We start from the raw sequence: 24,234 nt of genomic DNA on the forward strand, positions 1-24,234 counted from the left end.
CTGCCACTTGCTTAGCCAGCCGGCTGATGTCGTCCCACCTCTTGTGACAGTGTGTGTGTCGTCTGTTTGATACCCCCAGGGCTCGCACCTTTGCTGCTATGGCCCTCCAGACAGCCTTACGTTGGTGTACTTTGAGCTGCAGGTATGAGAGTAAAGAAGGCCAAATGAACATTTACACAATGTCATATGTCAGCATCTATCAGTACAGCAGCCAGACACTGATTCGGGACTCACAGTGACCTCCCTCCCTCCAGAACTGGGGGTACCCTCACAAGGCCACTCTGCATGGCATAAACATTAGTGAATGCATGCATACATTGAGGTTCGTAGTCTCCATGATAATCACACTAAAGAATGATGCTTCAACACAAATGCATCGACAGCACTGTGTAATTCAGAAATTGTACAGGGCATTGATGGGGCATATCCACTAATCAGTGTGAAGCAACTGTAGCATGTAAGTTGGCTGATGGACAACGTTTGGCTGTGCCACTGAACCTACTCTGTGGGGCACACTGCCTATGACTACAGGGGCACCCTGAAATTACATCACAAGCGGACACTGTCCAGGCATCTACAAGGCAAACAACCGTTGGTTATGTCTGCCCGAAAAAGTATCAAATCCCACTCACACATACAAGTATAGGCCTAGGACAGAGTCAAAATGCAAAACACACATTCCCACCACCTGGAAACATCTTGTCTGTCAGTGTTTGTCTGCACCCCACATCCAAAAGCACATACTGCAGCATCATGAATACACGTCTGACACCACCCTGCCCTACTGCTCCCTTCATGTTGACTTACCACGACATTGGGGCCACCAAACAGGCGTGGGTACTGTGCCAGCACCTCGTTCACAAGGACATCCAGCTCCTCACTCGTGAATGGACTGGCACGGATCTTATCTGTTCTTGACATCCCTGTGGATATGGCAGACCTGTGGCGGAAGTGAGTTGTGAGGTGTCCCAGGCAGCAGGCACTGTGAGCAGCAGGAGAGGGTCCCAGTCAGCAGCAGCAGGAGAGGGTCCCAGTCAGCAGCAGCAGGAGAGGGTCCCAGGCAGCAGCAGGAGAGGGTCCCAGGCAGCAGCAGCAGGAGAGGGTCCCAGGCAGCAGCAGGAGAGGGTCCCAGTCAGCAGCAGCAGGAGAGGGTCCCAGGCAGCAGCAGGAGAGGGTCCCAGGCAGCAGCAGCGGGAGAGGGTCCCAGGCAGCAGCAGGAGAGGGTCCCAGGCAGCAGGCTCTGCGAGCAGTGGGAATGTGTGGCGCACTCCCACAGATTTATAGCCCCCTGGGGTCGTTAGGAAGCTAATAAGCTGCTACAATTGGTTGTCTGGGTCTGCCTTATTCAAAAGCATCCAATGACCGCCTCCGCGGCGGCGGAGCACAGCTTCCGCAATTTTCAAATATGCATCATGCCACCGCAAACACCCATGCCATTGGCTGTATGCAATGCTCCACGGCGGTGACGCACCGCGGGTGTCCGGGGTGCGCTACCGCGATGGTGCATCATTCAAAAGCATCCAATGACCGCCTCCGCGGCGGCGGAGCACAGCTTCCGCAATTTTCAAATATGCATCATGCCACCGCAAACACCCATGCCATTGGCTGTATGCAATGCTCCACGGCGGTGACGCTCCGCGGGTGTCCGGGGTGCGCTACCGCGATGGTGCATCATTCAAAAGCATCCAATGACCGCCTCCGCGGCGGCGGAGCACAGCTTCCGCAATTTTCAAATATGCATCATGCCACCGCGAACACCCATGCCATTGGCTGTATGCAATGCTCCACGGCAGTGACGCACCGCCGGGGACCGGCGGTAGGTACCGCGACTCATGCGGCGGAGCATAGCCACCGGCATGTACACAAGTCCATGTGCCAATGGCTACCTTGGCTGGGTAGATGGTGGTGCTGGGGTCACACCGCTGGGGACCGGCGGTAGGTTCTGGCATTTTCGTACACATTGCTGTGTATGTCAATCCTGGACAATGTATAAGTACCCTGCAGCTACATGGTGTAGGGCACATCATTGTACACACGATGCCACACAGCCATTGCATCCACAGGAGGACGCACGTTCAGTGTGAGCCACTTTAGCATGTGTTTGTGCCATTTTAGTAAGGGTTTTTATGGGTGATGAGGATTGACAGACGTCAGGTGCTCTACATAGATGTCGTGAGGTTTAATGTGTTGTTGGTCAGTGCAGACCTTGACCGGGCTGGTGGCACTGCATTGTATCGTACCTGACTGGTGCATTCACAACTGATCATGCACACAACCAGAAGTGTCCCTGCTACTGTGATCATTGTGTTAATGAATGGTTGCAGAATGTACATGATGCATTGAGGTGTGGCAGGTACGGCAGATGGGTATGACAGACATGTTAAGTCACATTACATTTGTGGCTCTAGTAGCTCCATGTCTGCGCATGTCAAAAGTTCAATCATTATATCCACATTCACATTCCCCGATGTGTTACTGTCACTTGGGTATTGTCACTGGAGAGGCCTGCCCTCTGTGTGTAGCTATTGGCCAGCCATGTAACCAGATGTGCCATGCATCTCTCTGGCCCTTGTTGTTTTCCCATTACATCATTGATGCTTTGTGCTATGGCCATCTCATGATGCTTGTCATTGACCTATTCTTTTTAATCCTAAACTAGGAGGAGGCCAAATCTCCTACGTCAGTTGATTGTGCTTGAGGACATGGAGAATGAGGCAACCATCAGGAAATTCAGGCTGGACAGACCGACATTGAAGATCGTTTGTGATCTATTGGAGCCCCACCTGCAGCCTCGCCGTCACTATCCTACGGCATTCACACCCACCTACAAGGTAATGGCAGCACTACACTTCTTTGCGACTGGTTCCTTCCAAGAGACCGTGGCTAACGCTGGGGGGATGTCGCAGCCCATGTTCAGCATGGTGCTGAGGGATGTACTTGAGGCCATGAAGATATATCGCAATCGCTACATACATTTCCCCAGGGGACGTGAATTGGCTGCCGTTAAGGGGGACTTCTATCCACTTGGGCGCATCCCACATGTAGTCGGTGCCATAGATTGCACCCATGTGGCTCTGGTGGCACCGCAGGCGACGGAGCACATTTATCGGAACCGCAAACACTACCACTCCATGAATGTGCAGGTGGTGTGCCTTGCGGACATGACAATATCACATGTGTGTGCAAAGTATCCCGGTTCGGCCCATGACTCTTTCATTATGAGGAACAGCATGGTGCCACGGCTGATGGAGAATCTGCATCCCGAACGTGCCTGGATTGTGGGTGAGTTACACTACTGCTATCACGTGCTATGTGTCACTGGCTTTACTGTGGCCGTACATTCACAGGGGACTCTGCATATCCCAGTAGGCCATGGCTGTTGAGCCCACTCCGGAATCCCCAGACACCAGCAGACATCCGCTACAATGAGGCCCATGGCAGGACACGACGGGTAATTGAACGGACTTTTGGCCTGCTGAAGTCAAGGTTCCGGTGCCTTGACAGGACTGGAGGCGCACTCGCATACTCGCCTGGGAAGGTGTGCAAGATCGTTGTGGCATGCTGTATGCTACACAACCTGGCCATCCACAAGGGGATCCCCCTGCTCCTGGATGATGGTGAGGAACCAAGGCCACAACCTGCTCAGGGACCTGAATCCAGTGATGAGGACAGTGGAGAGGAGGAAGGAGTTGACCAACGCCAGCAGCTAATCCAACGCTACTTCACTTGAAGGTGTGTGACGAGTTACAACGTCTACATAGTCTAGTGTGGTAGCTTTTGTTGTGAATGGATATGCGCAGATGTTCCCAATAGCCACATGTTCTGTCACCTATGTATGGTATGGTTGGAATGGACGTTACGTACGGAGATGTATTCTGGACCGTATTTGTGCATATCAGCTAGACAATGTGTAGTGTACCTGTGATAATTTGGATATTTGCGGAGCAGTGATCTGTGTGTGTTGGCACAATGAGACCAGTGACTGTAGTTCTGTTGTGTCTCCCTAGGTGCTCCAGAGTGTTCCTGCCCTGCATACTGTACATCATGTTTACACATCATGGACATTATCATCAATGTAAATACTGCACTAAAGAATTCAATACACAAAATCTGGAGTGTCAGGTATTTTATTTACGGGGTGGACATGTGAATTGTGCGGGAATATTTACAGGAAGGTGGGGAATGAGCAGTGAGTTGACAGTCATGGTCGCAGAGATGCAAGAGTAGACACCACATGGATGTGGTGACCCAGTCCAACAGACAGGTGCCATTGCCAAGGCAATGTGGGGAAAGACAGTCCAAACAGTGAATGCAGTTGGGGAGAGGGTTGTCTTCACGGCTGGCTCCGTGACTGGCGTGTGGCAGGTGCATTGCTTCCAGAGACTCCCAGGCTCTTCTTCTGACGCCCCCTAGATCTTTTTGGCGGTGGGGGGCCTGCTGAATGGCCAGCGGCGTCAGAGGACTCGCCCCTCTCTGTTGGTGCAGGGGAGGATGGTGGACTGTCATCCTGCTGCACAACAGGAGGGGACGGCGGTGATGGTTGGGACACAGGCCTGTCCCTCTGCAACGCCACTTGCTGGCCCATAAGGTCCACCATCTGTCCCAGGCGGTTATCGATGGACCTCATCAGCAGGATGAGCTCCCTTAATAGTTCATCCGACCGGCCACTTTGTCCCTGGACCTCTTGGTAGGCCTCCACAACTCTGGTGAAGTGGTCCAGGGATGGTGTCCACTCCTCCCGAGGTCTGGTGTTGACCCTGGCCCTCCCACCTGCTCTGCTGCCACGGACCTCTTCCCTCGCCACTGGTGTGCCACGCACTGGCTCCCTGCCCTCCAAAGTTGTTGGTGTGGGCTGGTCATCCCTAGGGACAGGGAGGGTGCTGCAGGTGGTACTGGTGGTAGTGGTGGTGTTGGTGGCAGTGGCTGCGGTGGTGGTTGCGGTGGAGGCAGAGGCCGTGACAGATGGGGTCTGCTGCGTTGTTGTTGCAGCAGAGGTGGTGGTGGGGAGGATGGGGGCCTGGGACCTCTGGGTCTGTGGAACACCAGATGGGCCGGCCTGGAGCTCATCATCCAAACTGTCCTGGGAGTCTGCATCTGTGAGTCCATGTGCCGGAGGTGGAGACTGGCTCTGCTGGTCGTTGGTGTTGTCCCCAGCAGTGAGTTCTTCATCACCTGTGGAGTAGATGGGGAGTGGTCAGTGTTTGTGTCATCTGCGTATCATCAGCTGTCTGTACACTAGTGCAATTTGCTGTCATCAGTTGTACAAATCATGGCAACACCGTGTTACATTACATAGTGCAGAGTTACATCATGGAGTCATAAAGGTTGATTGTCTATGCATTGCGTACAATAGTTATTTGATTTCTACACACACACACTTCATGAAGATATACGGTAGTTACATACCTGTAAGGTGAGTGTGCAGGGTGCAATGGCTGACACTTGCTCCTGGGTGGGGGAGGCCTCCATGCTGCTGGGCTGTGGGACAGGGGGGCATGCTGGGAGTAGTGAGACAGGCCTCCCTCCCTGCCTCCCACAAACAGCCTCCAAGTGAAGATGGCTACCAACCTGTGGGTTTGTTTGTTAAACAGTGCAATGGCTGACACTTGCTCCTGGCTGGGGGAGGCCTCCATGCTGCTGGGCTGTGGGACAGGGGGGCATGCTGGGAGTAGTGAGACAGGCCTCCCTCCCTCCCTGCCTCCCACAAACAACCTCCAAGTGAAGATGGCTACCAACCTGTAAGTTTGTTTGTTACACAGTGCAATGGCTGACACTTGCTCCTGGCTGGGGGAGGCCTCCATGTTGCTGGGCTGTGGGACAGGGGGGCATGCTGGGAGTAGTGAGACAGGCCTCCCTCCCTCCCTGCCTTTCACAAACAGCCTCCAAGTGAAGATGGCTACCAACCTGTGGGTTTGTTTGTTAAACAGTGCAATGGCTGACACTTGCTCCTGGCTGGGGGAGGCCTCCATGCTGCTGGGCTGTGGGACAGGGGGGCATGCTGGGAGTAGTGAGACAGGCCTCCCTCCCTCCCTGCCTCCCACAAACAACCTCCAAGTGAAGATGGCTACCAACCTGTAAGTTTGTTTGTTACACAGTGCAATGGCTGACACTTGCTCCTGGCTGGAGGAGGCCTTCATGCTGCTGGGCTGTGGGACAGGGGGGCATGCTGGGAGTAGTGAGACAGGCCTCCCTCCCTCCCTGCCTCCCACAAACAGCCTCCAAGTGAAGATGGCTACCAACCTCTGGGTTTGTTTGTTAAACAGTGCAATGGCTGACACTTGCTCCTGGCTGGGGGAGGCCTCCATGCTGCTGGGCTGTGGGACAGGGGGGCATGCTGGGAGTAGTGAGACAAGCCTCCCTCCCTCCCTCACACCCACAAACAGCTTCCAAGTGAAGATGGCTACCAACCTGTGGGTTTGTTTGTTAAACAGTGCAATGGCTGACACTTGCTCCTGGCTGGGGGAGGCCTCCATGCTGCTGGGCTGTGGGACAGGGGGCATGCTGGGAGTAGTGAGACAGGCCTCCCTCCCTCCTTGCCTCCCACAAACAACCTCCAAGTGAAGATGGCTACCAACCTGTAAGTTTGTTTGTTAAACAGTGCAATGGCTGACACTTGCTCCTGGCTGGGGGAGGCCTCCATGCTGCTGGGCTGTGGGACAGGGGGGCATGCTGGGAGTAGTGAGACAGGCCTCCCTCCCTCCCTGCCTCCCACAAACAACCTCCAAGTGAAGATGGCTACCAACCTGTAAGTTTGTTTGTTAAACAGTGCAATGGCTAACACTTGCTCCTGGCTGGGGGAGGCCTCCATGCTGCTGGGCTGTGGGACAGGGGGGCATGCTGGGAGTAGTGAGACAGGCCTCCCTCCCTCCCTCACACCCACAAACAGCCTCCAAGTGAAGATGGCTACCAACCTGTAAGTTTGTTTGTTAAACAGTGCAATGGCTGACACTTGCTCCTGGCTGGGGGAGGCCTCCCTGCTGCTGGGCTGTGGGACAGGGGCTATGGTGGGAGTTGTTGTACTGACATTCCGGCCCCATACAGGCCTCCTCAGCAGAATGGCTGGCTACATGTTGGTTAGGGATGGACAGTGTATTGGTGGTTGGGTATTGCAAGGAGGTAAAACTCAATGTGGTGTTAAAAATTTGTCAGTACTTACCAGCCTCCGCTCCCCCGGCTACTCCTGTGAAACTCTCAAGTAGCAGGATAGCAAGCACCTTCTCCTCCCATGGTGTGAATGTCTTCAGTGGGATGGGAGGGCCACTGCCAGTCTTCTCAGCCAGCGTCCAGTTCTTGCTCCTCTTCTCCTTGACAACCCTCTTGAGATCATGCCACCGCTTCATGATCTCCTTCTTGGATCTTGGGGTGGCCCCAACTGCATTCACCCTTTGGACTATCCTTTCCCACATATGTGTCCTGGTGGCTAATGGTGTCTGTTGGACTAGGTTACCAAATAGTTGTGGTTCTACTCTCACAATCTCGTTGACCATGACTGTCAACTCACTCTCTGTGAATTTTGGCATTTTTTGTGATGTCATGGTGTGGGGGGGTTGAGGTGTTTGTGGGTGCAGGGGTGTGTGGGTGCAGGGGTGTGGTGATGAGGTGTGTTATGTGCTGGGGGTTTGATTGTGATGGTGTGATGGTGGTGTTGATGGTGGTGGTGGGTGGGTGGGTGTGGTGTGCTATTTTGCCTCTCCTCTCAGATGTGGTGTGTGGCCTTCTGTTCTGGAAAGATGCAAAGGATTGTGGTGAGTGGAGGGGGTGGCTTTGTACTCAGCTGTGTGGGTGTGTCCAATTGGATTGTGGTTGTCAGGCGTGTTGTGGGTGTGGTTATGTTGTTTTGTATATTTGTTTGTCATTTCTGTATCTGTGTGTGTGTGTTGTATCTATTGGGGGCAGGGCTACTTTGTTTATGCAGTATTTGGCATCACTGCGGTGCTTTGACATCAACCGCCATGTATTTCATGTTCGTCCGCTGCGGTGACTTTGCTGGTGCTTGGCCGCCATTTCTCCCATGCAATCCTGCCTGCGACCGCGGCGGTCGGTGCCTGCGGTTCCGCCCGCGCCACCCTCGGGGATATCGTAATTTCCCGTGCGGTGTCTCCGCTTTCCCTGTGGGCGGTTTTGTATTTTCCGCTGCTTTTCCGACCGCCGCGGTCGGAGTTTTGGCATCACCGCACACGTCGGGCGGTTTCTTTTTCACCGCTACCGCCGCGGTCGGTCTGTACTGGCGGTCGATCCTAATTTGTCTGCCGGTTGAACCGCCTCCATGGCGGGCGGTTGTTTTCTGCCTCCATGGCGGGCGGGGTGGTTTTCCGCCCGCTATCCTAATGGGGCCCTAAGGGTTCGATTACAATGCTGTCTGGAAAGGCTCCGAATGGGATTTGGATTAGACTAATCCAATTCGGAACCTATGTTTCAGACTGAATCGGACACCGTTCCGGAAGACCGATTACGATGCAAGGAAACCGGTTGGGCTGTCCGAATCGGTTCAGAGCGACATTTGGACAGACGGACTTGTCCGGAGCCGATTCGTACAGCTCTATGGACATGGTTTCCGAACGAGCAATTACGATGACCGATTCATGCAGCCGTTCTGATTCGGTTTGCCTGACACAAAATGGCTGTCAGAATCTGAGTTTGGTAGCCCATAGCAGGCCCCGCTTCACCCGGAGGTCTCCGGTTGGGGCCCGTGGGGGTACCCATGGGACCCCCCTGTTGAACCATGCACAGTGCGGAAGGCACCTTGGGGTGCCAGTCACAGTGTGCATGGTTTTCCAGAGCTACCCCTTTTTTCAATGGGAGCCTTTGTTCTAGGTCGGACCACAGGCTCCCATTGAAGTCAATCCGACCGAACGATATTGGGAAGCATCGTAATTGGTCGGTCAGACTCACAGAACCCTATTTGTTCGGTAACCATTCCGAAACTAATTTGGTTGGAAGAGTTTCCTAACGAGATTGTAATTGGCCCCTAAGAAGGAAGTCTTATGCACAGCACAAATGCTCAGAGCATCAGGCTAAAGCAAGGAGCTTGTTATGCAGACAGGTGCTTCAGAGCATGGTATCAAGAAGATTATAAATGAAGAGAGAAAGGACCCACCACTAGCATACATTAGCACACGGTTAATTGTCTGTAAGAAATAGATTTCACTGTAGAGCATTGCCAAGGGAGTGAGCACACCGATGCAGATATATTGTTTCCCTTTAACTAACAGGAATCTCCATGAGTTAGGGTAATTCTGACTCAGCTTCAGAGACAAACGCTTCCATGTTCCTTTCATTGAGGAAATCAGAGAGTAGACTTGGTCATCGAGTGGAGGAGGGGATTACCTCTCCACATCCCTCAAATGGGTCCTGGACGAAGGAAGGGCGTAGTTTAGTCAGCGACTTTTGGGGGCGGGAGGTGAATCTCAAATTTCCCACCTAAAGAAATAGTGGGCTGCAGTGTGAATGGATAAGGTAACCAATGTTTGGCATGAACTGTTTCAATTATGAACAGAGTCAGCACTGCCTTGCATTAGGTGGGCCTCTGGGGCTAATTTAGAATCTGGTGGACAAGGTCGTTTGACACAACAGCGACAGAATATCCTCTCCACCAAACTCAAGGGCTACCTGCCTAATTAGATGAGTTGAGTGAACCGCAAGTTGTACACCAATAAAGTACAATTTACTCCAAGGGTGTCAAACTTCCTCCGATAGCCCCATGGGGTAGGAGCCATAAGGGAAAAGTCATCCAACCATCCGACCAATTTATAGTGGATAGTAGGATTGCTTTTTTTACTGCCATTGGGGGTCAGTAAAAAAAAGAAATGACTCCCACACCATAGGAGGAAACTCCCATGGTGTACAGGGATAATTAGCTTTTTTTATTTAAGAAAACAAACTCTTTTTTAACAAGTTTGTTTTTCAAAATAAACTTTGGGGAAGTTGGATGGCTGGCCATCATGTTTGACGAAGCTGTCCGTCAAACATTTTTTTTACATTGACAGGAACTGCCATGACAGCAGTTCCTGCCAATGTATGGAGATATTGGAGGGGCAGGCATACCTCTTTTTGGGTGGGGTAAAGGCAGAGTAGCTGACGTAAAGTACTCCACCTGCCTCTCTGTCTTTACTCCATCTGCCAAACCCCAATCTCTGTGCAGAGTCTCATAGTGGCTGAAAAACAATGGGTTGGAATGCTACCCCGAGATATTGCCATTGGTTAGATTATTTGCAAGCATTCGTTCCCTCACCTTTTGGGTGTTTAAGTGCCAGCAGTATACCTGGAAATCTGAGACCAGGGCAGCTTTCCAACCCTACTACTGCTAATGTTTGTGAATCCAAAAATGTAATAAATATGCATCTATTAAAAGACTTCTAAGGGTGCAAATTTACTACTGGTTTTGGGAACTGATCACTGTATATTTAGGTTCTTGGCCCATAAAAAATGAGCTAGTTAAAACCTCTTAGTTAAATCAGGTCAACGAGAAAAACCAACACAGACATAGCAAACCCGACTAAGGGCCCTCTGACCCAACTACTAAGCCAAGAATGCATTTACTTTGGGAGGGGTCACACCCAACACCTTCCCCTCAGCAACACTCCTGAACGAAGGTGGGAAGGAGGCACGCAGGAAGATGTTATCGCAAACGAATGTGAAGGGTGAGTTGTTTGGACAGCTTCAAAGGAGGCACAAATGAGCTAAGGATTTAGATGGCAATACATGGCTGAAATCTGCTTTGTTAGGGGTAGTTGGGTCATAGGCAACCAAACTGGTTCAGGCATGTTCCCCTTTTACCAGGAGGTATTGAATGCAAGTAGCCCTTGACTTGGATCCTTCTGTAGCCATTAGCATGAGTGAAGGGTTCAGACATTTTCGGAAACCTCGTGACTGTCCACTCACTTTGAGTGGTTTTGACTGTAAGTGATCTAAATAGTAGTACACCTAGGCTTAGTCAGGGAAGGAGGACAGTGCAGGGGCATCCACCCACCTTACCTTTGTAAGCCTGCATATAATGACTGGTGCCTTTAAATGGTGAGTAAGAACAAGCCTGAGAATGTGCACCCGGGCCACTCGTTGATAATGCACAAAGAGAATTCTGCTAACTTTCATGCTGAACTCATGATCAAATAAACTTCATCAAAAATCTATAACTACGAACTGATTTACCCATTTTAAAATATGTTTTTTTTTTTTTGTAAATTGGTTTAGGACAATTACTGATTATTTGTTGACCCTAGACTGCTTTGGAGGTTGCCTGCCGGTCACTAGCAGGGGTATTTCAGAGAAGGAACGATTGCCTAACTAGGAGGTAGAGTATCACACACTCGCACAATACTAGGGACAAACCGGGCTACAATAAAACATGAAAATACTCATTTACTTTTTAACACAAGTTGTAGATATTATATAAAATCATTGTAAACACGACAAATGCCTTCTGTTCTATACAACGGCTACGAAAAATAATATAAGTCATAAAAGGTGCTAGACTATTCACTTCTAGAAAAGCCGAAAAGTAAAAAAAAAGTTATACTATTGAGTGCAGTGGTTTTCAGGACTTTCTAGTCAAGAGTGTGATCTAAAACTGAACAGGGATGCTGCACATGGAGAAAGGAAGGGGAAGGATGATAAAGTGGAAAAGAGAATTAGGGAGGGGTTGAGGAGTGCAGATGGGTATGAGGGAGGAGTGGGAGAGTAGCACAAATGCTACCAGGGCAGCCCTCAGTACAAAGTGCACTTTACACCCGGGTGATGGATATTTAATGTGCCAGACAAGTATATGAAAATGAATTATATAAAACAAAATGCGGGAAAAGAAACACTCATGTTTAAATGAGGCATTGCATTTAAGCAAAGGTTTACCATATATGACAAAGCAGTGTTAAGGCTGTGTAGTAACAGGGTGAAAAGCATTCAAGGCATGCAAGAATGAGTTGATGAGGTGAGATCTAGTCTGTTGAGGGTGGCTGAGGGCTAGGGTGTCTCACCTCGATGTGTTACTCAACCCTATTGCTAAAATTGAGGATATGAAGTCACTGGCCTTTCTAAAAACGTGGCCAGCTTTTTAAAGTTTCTAAAACATGTGCAAACAACATCGACAGCCTGGAGTCTAGGAGATAGTTCTAAACACTGGGAGAACCTGGACATGAAACAACACCACGAACCATGGCCACTTGCAGTCTCCAATCATGGATAGTACATCATTCGGAGCGCTAACAATATTTGGTCAACTAGGTGTCTTAGTTTGACATTTTGGGAAACTAGTCCACATAAAGGGATCTGCAAGCAGTGGCCATCAGGGGCCCATTACCAGAGGATCCTTTCTTTACCTGGTACGGCGTCAGTCGTTCTCCAAGCGGGATAGACACTTGGGTCCAGTTTGTGTTGTGCTCTCCTTGTGCATACCACACCAGGTGGTGTGTTCCAAAGGTAGAGTCTACAACGCTGGCAGAAAGGCCACCTATCACAGGAAACAAGAGAAAATATTGATTGTGTGATGCAGAGAACTGGCAACAATAACCTCCAAATGGATCACGACAAGCATTTATAATGTCCCATAATAGGTGAATGTCTGCAGAATGATCTACACCATGGGCAGCCATGCTCATCACTCTTCTGTGCTTTAGTCTCAAGGCCCAGAAGAATTAAAACTGTACAGCAACATCCCTACCTTGCTCATCCTCTGCAGCCAAAGAGCATGGACCTATTCACAAAGGAATGTAAGAGCATGTAACAAGTATTTCTGTAGTGCTCTTATTTGCCTTTGAAAATAAGCCCCAACACAACTAAAATGGGAATAAAATGGAAAGGTGTGCATACCAAATAGCAAAGTCAGAATATCGTTCGTACTAGGGGGCCTATTAGGATGGCGGACGGACCTGCGTCCGTCCGCCACCCCAGAGGTGGAGGGACCGTCCGCAGGGGCAGCGACGGTCCTTCCGTGCGAATTAGGATGTGAACGCCACCCTGACGGTCACATCCTGTATTTTTAGCATTGCGGCGGGTGCTGCTTGAAGCACCGCCCGCCGCAAGGTTAAAATTGCATGCTTTGCATATGCATGCACAAAGCGGCAGGCACCGCGTGGTGCCTACCGCTTTGTGCATGCATATGCAAAGCATGCAACACCCACCCAACCCAACACCCAGCACCCAACACCCTGGGGGCCTGTAACGGCCGCCCAGAAGCAAAGGTACACATGCTTTTCGACGTGGAAAATCCACCGCGGAAAAGCATGTTTCCTCACCCTTCGTAATTTGGCTGGCGGTGTCTTGCAGACACCGCCACCAAATTGCAGACAACATCCCGCGGATCAGCGGCGGACGGACTTGCCGTCCGCCGCTGATAACACCGCCATCCTAATGTGGCTGGTGGTGTTTTGGAGGTCCGCAGCGGTGAATCCGCATACTCCCGGCCGGCGGTGGCTTCCGCCGGCCCGGAGGATGCGGATTCACCGCAATCCTAATAGGTCCCTAAATGTCAAGGACAAAATATTGAAACAATATAGGTGTAGAGTTCCTATTTCAACATACACATATATATATATATATAATCAGTACATATATCTGCAAGGTATGTAAATGTGGAGTTAGGAAGAGCAACTATACTTCTCTATATGCACTTACCTTTCGATATATCGTGTCCTTCGATATTCTATCCTCGATATTGTTGTACCACAATATTCGTCATGTCAATATTCAGTAGTACAATCATATGGACATATTCAGGGAATATTCATAAACAGTTAGTACAACTAGGACTGTGTTCTCTGTGCACATTATTTATTACGGAGTTGAACATTTTGAGATGATTCACAAAGGCTTGTAGAGTAAGTAAAAGAGTACACTTTAGTACTACTTCCCATAATCATAAATGTTTTTGTGAATTGGCTCCCACATCTTTTGTGTATAAATATCTGTAAATATATGCAATTGCTCCCTTTTACCCATTGGTAAACAAACATCTTAACCACTTCTCTACATTTCCGTTCCATCACCTACATTCTTATATACCTCCATGTTATTATCTGCAGCTTTTCTGTTTCAAATGCCTAGATTGTATTCTTTCTGTTCACACTAACATACAGGACAGAGAAAAATGATGGACATCTTGGAGCTGACACACATTCAATGAGTACTACAGAATAAAGAACTTAGGGCCAGATGTAGAAAGGCCTTTGCATTTAATAACTTTTTGCAATTTAGGCCCATTAAGAAATGCAAAACAGCCTTATTCTATGTACAAAGGCTTTAGGGAATTTCAAAATGTGATTTCTACCCAGTTGAAATTGCATTTTGCGATTCCCTAAATAAGAAATCACAAATAGGATTCCCTATTTGTGATTTCTTAGCACATGTACTAAGCATTTCTTAAAGGAAAATGAGCATTTAAGAAATGCAATTACCATTGACTCAAAGTTGATGGCAACCATGTGCAAATTTAAAAAAGCACCCCAAGATGCTTTTTTAACGGTGCAAAAAAGCCCACACATGCCCCTAGGGCATATGTGTGCTCTTCATGTGCACCACTATTTTTGGGATGCAGTATGGGGGGCCTTATGGCCATAGCCATCCTTGGTTTAGCATTTCCTAATAGAAAATTGCTGTTTTGGAAATGCAAAACCAGCCCTTGGGTACGAATGGCATGGGATTTACTAATTGCGATTTCCTTATAGTGATACCTACTCTGTAGGAATCGCTATTAGGAAAACAGTAATTTCATACATATCATTTTGCATTTCCTAAATAGTGATCTCTAAAGAGTCACTATTTAAGAAATGCAAAATACGTATTTTTACATCTGGCCCTTTGACCTCAAAGTACGAGTGGAAGAAAAGACGCAAAGAGCAGTTCTTCTCAATCCAAGAGTTCAAGTCGAACACACTACTCCAAAGTCTCAATCTAGGAGTCCAAGACAGAAAAAAAGTGCAAACATGTCGTTCTGGGAATCCACGAGCAGAAACCCACAGCATAAAGATTTCACTGAAGCAGACACATAGCACAATGATCATGGTCTAAAAAAATAAAAATAAATAAATACATTTAAAAAAAAGATCTTGGTCTATGAGTTTCAGATCAGACAGGACATCGAAGGAATCTAATTCTCAGAGTGCTGAGTACATATGTAGCACAATGATCCAAACAAACCTGAGCGAAGATCTCATTCTGGGAGTACTGGAGAATGCATCAAACAAAGAATGTGTTCAAGGAACCCTCAGGCAGACCGAAAACTCACTGACCTTGTGCTACGCATGGTGAGGCAGAAATAAAGGGTGTCACACTAGCAGTCTAAGTAATCTGGAGCTTACACAAAGCACCACAAACTCCTTCTGGGTGTTCTGGAGCAGAGGCAAAGGGTACAGAAATCTTATGTTCTAACTCTCTCCTATTTGCAGTGTGTTGGTGATTTCCAGAGTAAGTGGAAAAGAGAGAATCTGAGTGGAGGAGAAGGTAGGTAACCTTTAGCAGCTAACAATGTAAGCTAAAACGTGTCTTAAGACCTGCTAACCAATCTGTCATTGACTCATGAAGAAGCATAAACAGCATATAACCATGGATGGTAACCCACATAGTCACATGACGGATCTATCTATGGAGCAAATGCCTGGAGAATGCAACTGATGCCATCTAGGCTCTGGAGGAAAATGCATGGACATTCCATGGAAGATAAGTTCCTAGCAAGATATGTCCCAAGCAAAAAGTAACAACATTGATTTCAAGAGTTTATCAATTGGAGTAAGAGGGTTGGTTGCCTGTGTAAATACCAGCATGCAGGAACAAAGATCCTTTCTCCTGCTCATGTACAATCAAAAGTGCACCTAAAATTAATGCCATTAAGGACCGAAAGAGAAAGATGCAGAAAGAAGACCAGGAGATATACTACCTAATTCAGGTGGAATTCTGGCAACACGTTGGGTACTAAAGATGGATGGCAAACGGTGAGGCGATTTGAACTGCAACTTGCTGTTGCCTTGGTAGAAGCCACGGAGGCGAGCAAGACTGTCTTCCAAGAATGTAGCATGAGCTGTCATTAGGTTAATGGTTTACACAGCACAGGCAAGAAACAACAGATAATGAGGATCGAATTCCACCAAGCCACAACCCTTGTGACCCACAGATGGCCTCACTGGAAGTGGAAAAAGATTTCCCCGGCTTGTTCCTGTGTGTGGCAATGAGCCCTAAATGAACTCTGTGTGCTGGATTTTACCAGGTACTCTCAAAAGACTGGATCAGGGCCCAAAGACAGTGCCTCTGCCACTTACTCCTGTAGTTGCACGTTGTGGATTATTTCTAGACAACTGCCAGAACAACCAGATTGTTGACAAAAGGCATATGCGTGCAAAGGGTCTCAGCTTGATGAGGTGCTCAAGCTGAGTCTATGTTGCAAGGAGGAGTAGAGGCTCCTCCAATGGTCCCTCGTCTGTTGGTATTACCTCAGCAGGATACAAATGTGTGTGTCTGTCTTTGGGCTATCCTACAAATATTACATATATTTTTTTATGGGAGCCTTAATACTGCACATTTCTTATTAAAGCCCCTTCACTCAGAAGTGCATCCATTTCCTGTGAGTTGGAAGTAAAGGAAGGCCCTCCTTCAAACAATGTAAGTCCTTTGCTAAATGAAAGGAAGGTAATGATTTGGTATGTTTTTCTAGAACACGCATGTGTCCAACAGCAGATTAATGACTTTGTCCCAACAGTCCAGGTTTAAGTTGACAAACTCTGGTCAAGCCTGGCACCTCATGGCACCTCCTGGTGAGGCCAGTGTTCAGCAAATGTAATGATGTATCGATTAGGTCTTGGGACATTGGCATGTGCTTGATCAGCCATCTCCTTTACAAGGTTATGCATAACCTTGTATTCTGTTTTTTAACTGTAAGGAGGCAGGGTCATATTAAGGATTTCAGGGGCCCTACACAAAAAGCAAACTTTAGTGGCCCCCATTCGGAACAATGTTGTCTTTTATTACCCATTGTCTTCTTATTCCAGGCCAATGATGTCAAACAATATTGAATAAAACGCTAAAGGGAAAGATGAAGAAATAGACAGATGAGAGCTAGAGAGAAAGTTAACTTTCTCAGATATCCCTTGCCCATTTTGCCTATGCCTTAAAATGCCTCTGTACGGAGGTATGTTTTAAACAACAAGGGAACCCATTCGGTTATCTAGGGACCGTGGGTAGCTATATTTTTCAAACAACAATGGTCCCCAAGAATATATAGAATCAAGTTTACAAATAAAACATAGTCCACAATGGGATCTACATTGTCCACTGTCCAGCCGGACAGGGTATTTTATTTTCTTAAAATGGAAAAAATATAAATGAATAAGAAAACAGGCACAGTCCTGTACCGTGTTGGGAACAAACAGGGAAGAGGGATTTTTAGGCAAGAAGGAGCATTATTGGCCACTTGTAATTCAGTAGAGGTTGTAAGTAGTGCCAAATAAGTGCTAGACACAGCAAGAATCAAACCTAATAGTTAGGCTGTGAAAACACTTCAAACAAGTCGACGTTTCGATCCCTTATGCTCAATAATGTGGGATCATCATCAGGACTAACAATACATACATTTGCTTGCCTGGTATATACATTTTAACACACACAACCGCCTATTGGAAAAATGGGAAGAAGGTTGGGAAACAGAAAAAAGAGAAATAGTCCCAATGTATTAGACTCTGAATAATATTGGCACTGCACTTTATTCGGAACCGACTTATCGTGCTGTCTAATTGTGAGCAAGTATTGTCTGTAGACTTGAATTACGCGACCAGTGAAGTAGGTGACATGTGCGTGAAAAAAGATTTATTACTCGACTCTTTGTTCAGTACTTATTCAGTATTATAAAACCTTTAAGATTGATATTTAAAATATGCACAGAGGGCATTTGAAACAACTAACCATTTGCATGCATCGTCCGCATTTAATCTTCATTCGTGAGCATACATCTCCACTCGTGTCATACACATACGTGCTCATTCAATCAGTGCCTCTCAGGGTGGATGCTTACCCATGTGGTCCGGTGGGGTTCAGGGATTAGTTAGTATCGAGGTAGACACCTGGAATTATGTGTCTCCTGTAAAATGGGAAAGAACGATCAATAGAGGGTTCTGTTATGTTTAGTGTCCAAGGTTTGGTGGCGAGTAAGGCTATTACCTGTTAGAAGCTACAAGCTCTCACATTTGCTCTGCCTCGTTTTCAGTCCGAAAATTGCTGCGGGTTACAAAGGGAGGTGATTTGCGAGGATTTATTTAAATTAATTGTCTCTCGTAATTTGAGTGCGGTTGCTCGGGCTTACCTTGAGGGTAGAGTGGCCTGGGCGGTCCAGTGGGAGCTCAAACGAGTCTGTGGAAAATACTTCGTTTTAGAAAAGGTTTGCACTAAAACCGGGGAGCAGACTAGCTTAGTGCGCTTAGCCGCTTACCTCTGTACGGAGGTATAGCTATCAAACCACTGCTATCTGGTTCAGTTAGTTGTAGCCATAATAACACTGCTTGCCTTAGTGGTCGACCACTAGATTAGTAAATCTTTTTTCACTAGTACTCCATATGGTACAAAAATAGAGATTCTGATTTATGTAAAGAGGTCATTCAGTATAAGAAAGGGATATGGTTTGGTGAATATCTAAAGCATGTAACTGAATCTCCTCTGTTGCGGAAGGAGAAGGAAATAAACTGCAAGACTAATATGTTGTGAGCTGGAAACTCTGAAGTAATATTGGGAAGAAATGAAGGAGTAGGATAGAGAAAACAGAGAGAAAGGAAGAAAAAAGTCACAGCAAAGTGAGGTATCTGGTTCAGCCATATGATACCCCAAGCAGACTACTGGGTGCATAACTTTGGCAATTAGTTATTGCAAGGAAATAGAATCCAAAGGCTCAAAGGAATCAAATTGCATCCCCTGAGGAACAGGAACCAATGAAAGATCACATAAATGGACCAGCTGAGCAGCTAATTAAGGCACCTGGGACACCTCTGAACCTAGGGAAGCCTGAATAGCAGGCAAACGGGTTTATAAAGTGGAGACTGCCAGACCCAAAAGAAACCAATCTTGGAGAAATTCCAATATATTTAAGGATTACAAAAGGCAGACTAAAGACACCCTGGAAGAAAACCAAAATTAAATTTTTCCCATTATCAAGCATAAACCTTATGGGCTTTTGGATGCTTAGGCTCTTTTTTCAGAGAACATCTTCTCTGGAACAACCTCAGCCTGAAGACAACCTTTCCAGCTTGTGGGGTCATCAAAAGGGGGGCACTGTTCCAGAGTGAACCCTTACTAGATGGAAAAACAGAAAAGAATGAGAGGGAAGGGATACTAGGTCTGGGACTACGTGAAAAAGGTGGGGAAAAGACATAAATTGTCTCTTGTTGCCCTCACACACCCCGAAGGATGTCATGCTTCATCATTGGGCTGTTGCTCCCCGTCGGGCCGGCGGTGCAATGCCCTACGGGTTCCCCTAAGGGTCTCTTTGGCGGAGATCTTTTAGAGAACTGCCGGTGGGTGCATGTGGGTGTGTGGGTAAAGTCCTATGTGAAGGGTGATATCGTGCATGCAGTGCATTTTAAAACTGCCTATTGATTACCAAGAGAAAGTTTAATGAAGAGGTACCCTTGGCAGGGTAAAAAACCCGCATGTTCAGAGTTACCAGCAGAGGCGTAATGTGCCCGGGTAACTTTATAAGGTCGACATGTTTCATGCCTATATTGGTCCAAAAGATCCCTGGCATTTCATCAGGACCAGAAACAAAGTGGAAGTGATGTGAGTGCACGAAGGTAATTAAATTAGAGGGGTGCCATTAGTCCTCTAAAAAATCAAAAGGAGGACCGCTACCTATAGTACTGAGAGTCGCGGCTATGACTAAATAGTCAGGTCTGCCCTCTTGATTGCCACCTAGAAAGGGAGCTAACAGTGCTCCATGAGCTAAAGGCGTAGGGTGCCCGCACCTTCTTGGGGGTTTGACTCGGGTGTCAGCTCAAGAAACCTGCCCCGTCCTGACGCCAGCTTCCCAACATTATGTGCAGCAAGAAGCACTCCGCGAGCAGAGAAGTTTTTCGAAGCAGTCTAATGGGAATACTCCAAGGGGGAGCACTAAGACAAGCTGTAACTTGGGAAACAAAGGTCTTGAAAGCAATTATTGAGCTGTTAAGAGGACTTCTACACAACTGTCCAGATTCTTTCAGAGGACTTGGCTCAAAAGGGGAATGGTATAAAGTTTTCCAAGTGGCCATATCAAAGATTCTGGATCAACAACCCATGCACTGAGAGAGGTGTCGGGATAGAAAGCTGTTCAGAAGTGAAGAGGTCTAATCGAGTGAGACTGTACTAATTCATGATAGCTTGAAAAGGTTGGGGGCAAAGACAAAGTAAGATGAAAGATGGGAAGCCCTGACTCAAGTGATCTGCATGCCCAATCTCCATCCTGGGAGGCAGACTAGATGTGACACTTTGTCCTGGCTCTGATTTCTTGAGCTAAAACTACCAGACTGGAAACCCTGGTCTCCCTTGCTCCACTGAGTTACATGCTCAGGCAACCTGATTGTCCGTCAAGGCATGGAATGCTTGCGCTTGAAGATGGGAAACAAAAAACAAGAGTAGCCAGAAGACTACTGCCAACTCAAATTAGAGGACTGGCTGATACAATATGAGAACAAAAGCCCTGAGATCAGGCATCTTCCGAAGGTGATTTCCATCACTTACTGCTGGCATCAGTGGTTACAATCAAAAGGAGTGTATGAAGATGTAAACGAGTCCAGATGACCACCAGAAGGCATGCTGTCATGTCAGGATCACTGACATAATATCCACGACAACAATATCGACCTACCAGAATATCGTGTCAAGAATATCAATGTCCAGAATATCCACATCCTATCTATATCATGGTGAGTACAAAAATATCACACAAAAAATATCGTTGTTTAAAATATCGAAGTTAAATATATCGTTTTTTATGTTAAAAAATATTGTAAAATAAGGAAAACAATACTATAAACTTAAAAATAATTTATTTGAATGTATTTGTAAATGTAAAAATGTATAAATATTGCATTTAATAAAAAAAATAAACATACATATTTACAATTTAATATATATATTTACTTTAAAATAATGAATATTTTTTTTTAAATTATAACATATTAGAAATATATCAGTAGGGAAAATGTTGGATAGCGGGTGGGTGAAAATTACTATTCCCACTCCAATGAGTGCAAAGGTAGGGAAAGTGTTGAATAGCGGGGAAGTAAAAATAAATATTCCCACTCCAACGAGTGTAACAGTAGGGAACGTGTAGGATAGCGGGGAGGTAACAATTACTATTCCCACTCCAGCGAGTGCAACAGTAGGGAAAGTGTTGGATAGCGAGGGGGGGGGTAAAAATTAATATTCCCACTCCAGTGAGTGCAACAGTAGGGAAAGTGTTGGATAGCGGGTAGGTAACAATTACTATTCCCACTCCAGCGAGTGCAACAGTGTTGGATACCGGAGGGGAATAATTTACTATTCCTACTCCAGCAAATGAAACAGTAGAGAAAGTGTTGGATAGCGGAGGGGAATAATCTAGTATTCCCACTCCAGCAAAATAATTAATATTAATTAACAAATAATTAATTATCCAAAAATAATTTACCTCCCATCATATTCCCCTATAAACGACACCATCAATATCTTAAAACATGACAAAATGAACATAATTGATTGACAAATAATTAATTAACTAATAACAATTAACAAGCACATTAAAAACAATAACTAATAAATTAGTTCACACAATTAACACTATAAAATAACTTTAAATTAATATTATACAAAAAATAATACAAATGTTATTAAAATTAAATTACTTCCCACCTTACTCCTCTATCAACACACAACAAACTCTTAAAAAAAAGAAACAATTCACCCAATTATTACTTAATTAATAATTATTCATATCCAAATAATAAATAATTAATAATAAATTAATCACCATATTTAACAATATAAAATATTAAAAACATAAATATTATTTAATCCCCACTCCCCTATAAACCCACAACTCACTCATAAAAAATAAGACAATTAACATATTTAACAATTAATTAATAATTATTAATAACCAATGAATAAATCATTACTATTAAATTAATTACCACAATAAACAATATAAATTATTAAATATCTAAATATTAATTAATACAAAACATATATTAATTAATAATTATTAAATTACTTCCCGCCCTAATCCCCTATAAATCCACAACCCGCTACGGAAATAAAATGCAAAATGTTATTAAAAAATAATTAATAACTTCTAAAACTTATTAATAAATGTATTATAATTAAATTACTTACAACCCTATTCCCCTATAAACCCATAACCCGATACGGAACTAAAAAGGAAAATGTTGTTAAAAGCAAATTAATAACTTATAAAAATGTAACACATATATTAAAATACAAAAGCAATACTTACACAAAAATATAGAACACATACATTTAAATTCAATACGAACAAACATAACACTAACTAAAAAAACTATATTTTAAACCGCGATATTTAAAAAAACTATATTTCTTACCTTCAACTCGATATTCTTGTCCACGATATTCTGCGGTCAATATTCTGGCATGATGATATTTCAACACTGATATTCTGGTAGGTCGATCATTTAAACTCAATATTTTGTCTGTTTACCATCATGTCTTACTACAGTCTCAAACAATCCTGAGATCTAACTTCTTGGACTTCCAATAAAGATGAAAGTCAAGCCAATTTCTTCTTGTTCCTTAGAGAAAGAAGGAACACCTGCTCCAGGACTGTTTGAAAAACTCTTCCAATGAAACAGAGGGTCTGAAAGGGTATGAGGTATGATTTAGTGAAGTTCAGTAGGAATCTGTGGGAATACAGGACATCATAAACCAGCTGATCATCTTTTACCTCTCAGAAGAAGAACAGATTAACCAATCATCCAGGTTAAGAAAGACCAGAACCTACTAGAATGCAGCATACCTACCAGAGAAGCAAGGATCTTGGTGAAGCTTCTTGAAGTCAAGGCTAGTCTGAACTGAAGCATCCAAACTAGAGCACAATGAACATATTCCTCCCTGCTTTCTCCTTTTCTCTCTTGCTCTCTTTTGCTCTTGGTCCCCATCCCAAAATTAGTTTTGGTGCCCACCAGCTCAAATTAAGAACTGTTGGGCCAGAAAAGTCCCTCTGCATGGTAGTGACATGTATCCCTGCCCTGAGTGTCCTACTGTTCTGTTTTCTTGATCCCTACTGTCGATTTTCAGACACAGGCAAACATGGATCATGCTGTGAGCCATGACATGGACCTGTCTCACCGATTGCGGTCTTGTTGGACCGGTGGGGGCCCCCAAAGTCCTACCCTCACAGTGGTGGAAGGCTATTGCATTCACCATGATTTAGCCAGCGCAAGCACAGCAATGGCAGCATACCATGTAGTGATGAGTTGCAGTGAACAGGACCTTAATAGCCTGTGTCACTGGAGTGAGACCTACATGCTCATTCACTTTTTTAAAAGTTCCGCTGCTGTGTGCTTAACTCACCCTTGACCTGCATTAGGTAAGATGTGGAACACTGCGTAGTGCAGGAGTAGTGACTCTTCATTGGTTGTTTGAGTGCCTGGGGAGGGTACAGTACAAGGATGTACAGTACTGTGTAGTACATGTGTGGTTAGTGCATGTACTGGGTGTATGTAAGCTGAGAGGGATACATTGAATCAGAGATAAGGTGGTGTGCAGTGCATGTGTGTTTAAAGCATGTGCCGCATTTAGGTGTGTTTGCGTGAAGTACAATAGATGAAAAATGAAGAGTTGTGCAGTGCGCACATAGTGAGTGTGTGTGTGCTGGCAGTATGTGTGTTTGTAAAAGAGCACACCCTGGTTTAATATAGAAACGTTTCAGTGCTGAACAGTGTGCACAGGCTGAGTGCGTGTGCTGGATGCATGGGTACATGTAAGGGTACAATCCATGGAGGAACAGTGCTGGACTGAACGTAAACTGAGTGATTGTGCCTGCAATGGTACATTGTATGGAGGACCCGAAGTTCCATTTTGGCAAGCCTTGGCCTAGCTGTTAACACTTGAGGAGGAGAGGATTCCTCCCAGACAGATATGTGTATTACTGTATTCCTGTGAGCTGGGTGGGGACACACTGGAGGAAAAAAGGAAGAGACTTCTTTTACATTTAAAAAGACTGCTTTTTAGGTCGAGCTAGAGTTGCGCATGCGTAGCATGCGGTCTAGCTCGCAAACC

The 24,234-nt window shown here is 45.9% G+C and overlaps 1 protein-coding gene across 1 annotated transcript in view; it reads right to left on the bottom strand.

Moving 5' to 3' along the window:
* The window catches only part of MAMDC4 (MAM domain containing 4), a 569,927-nt gene that overhangs the window by 234,842 nt on the left and 310,851 nt on the right, over window positions 1–24,234 (bottom strand). Inside the window, exon 15 of the mRNA XM_078642067.1 lies at window positions 12,312–12,442. Coding sequence (XP_078498193.1) covers window positions 12,312–12,442 — 131 coding nt within the window. The remainder of the gene's footprint in view (window positions 1–12,311; window positions 12,443–24,234) is intronic.

This window comes from Lissotriton helveticus, chromosome 5_1, assembly GCF_964261635.1.
Source record: "Lissotriton helveticus chromosome 5_1, aLisHel1.1, whole genome shotgun sequence".
NCBI classification, from domain to species: domain Eukaryota; kingdom Metazoa; phylum Chordata; class Amphibia; order Caudata; family Salamandridae; genus Lissotriton; species Lissotriton helveticus.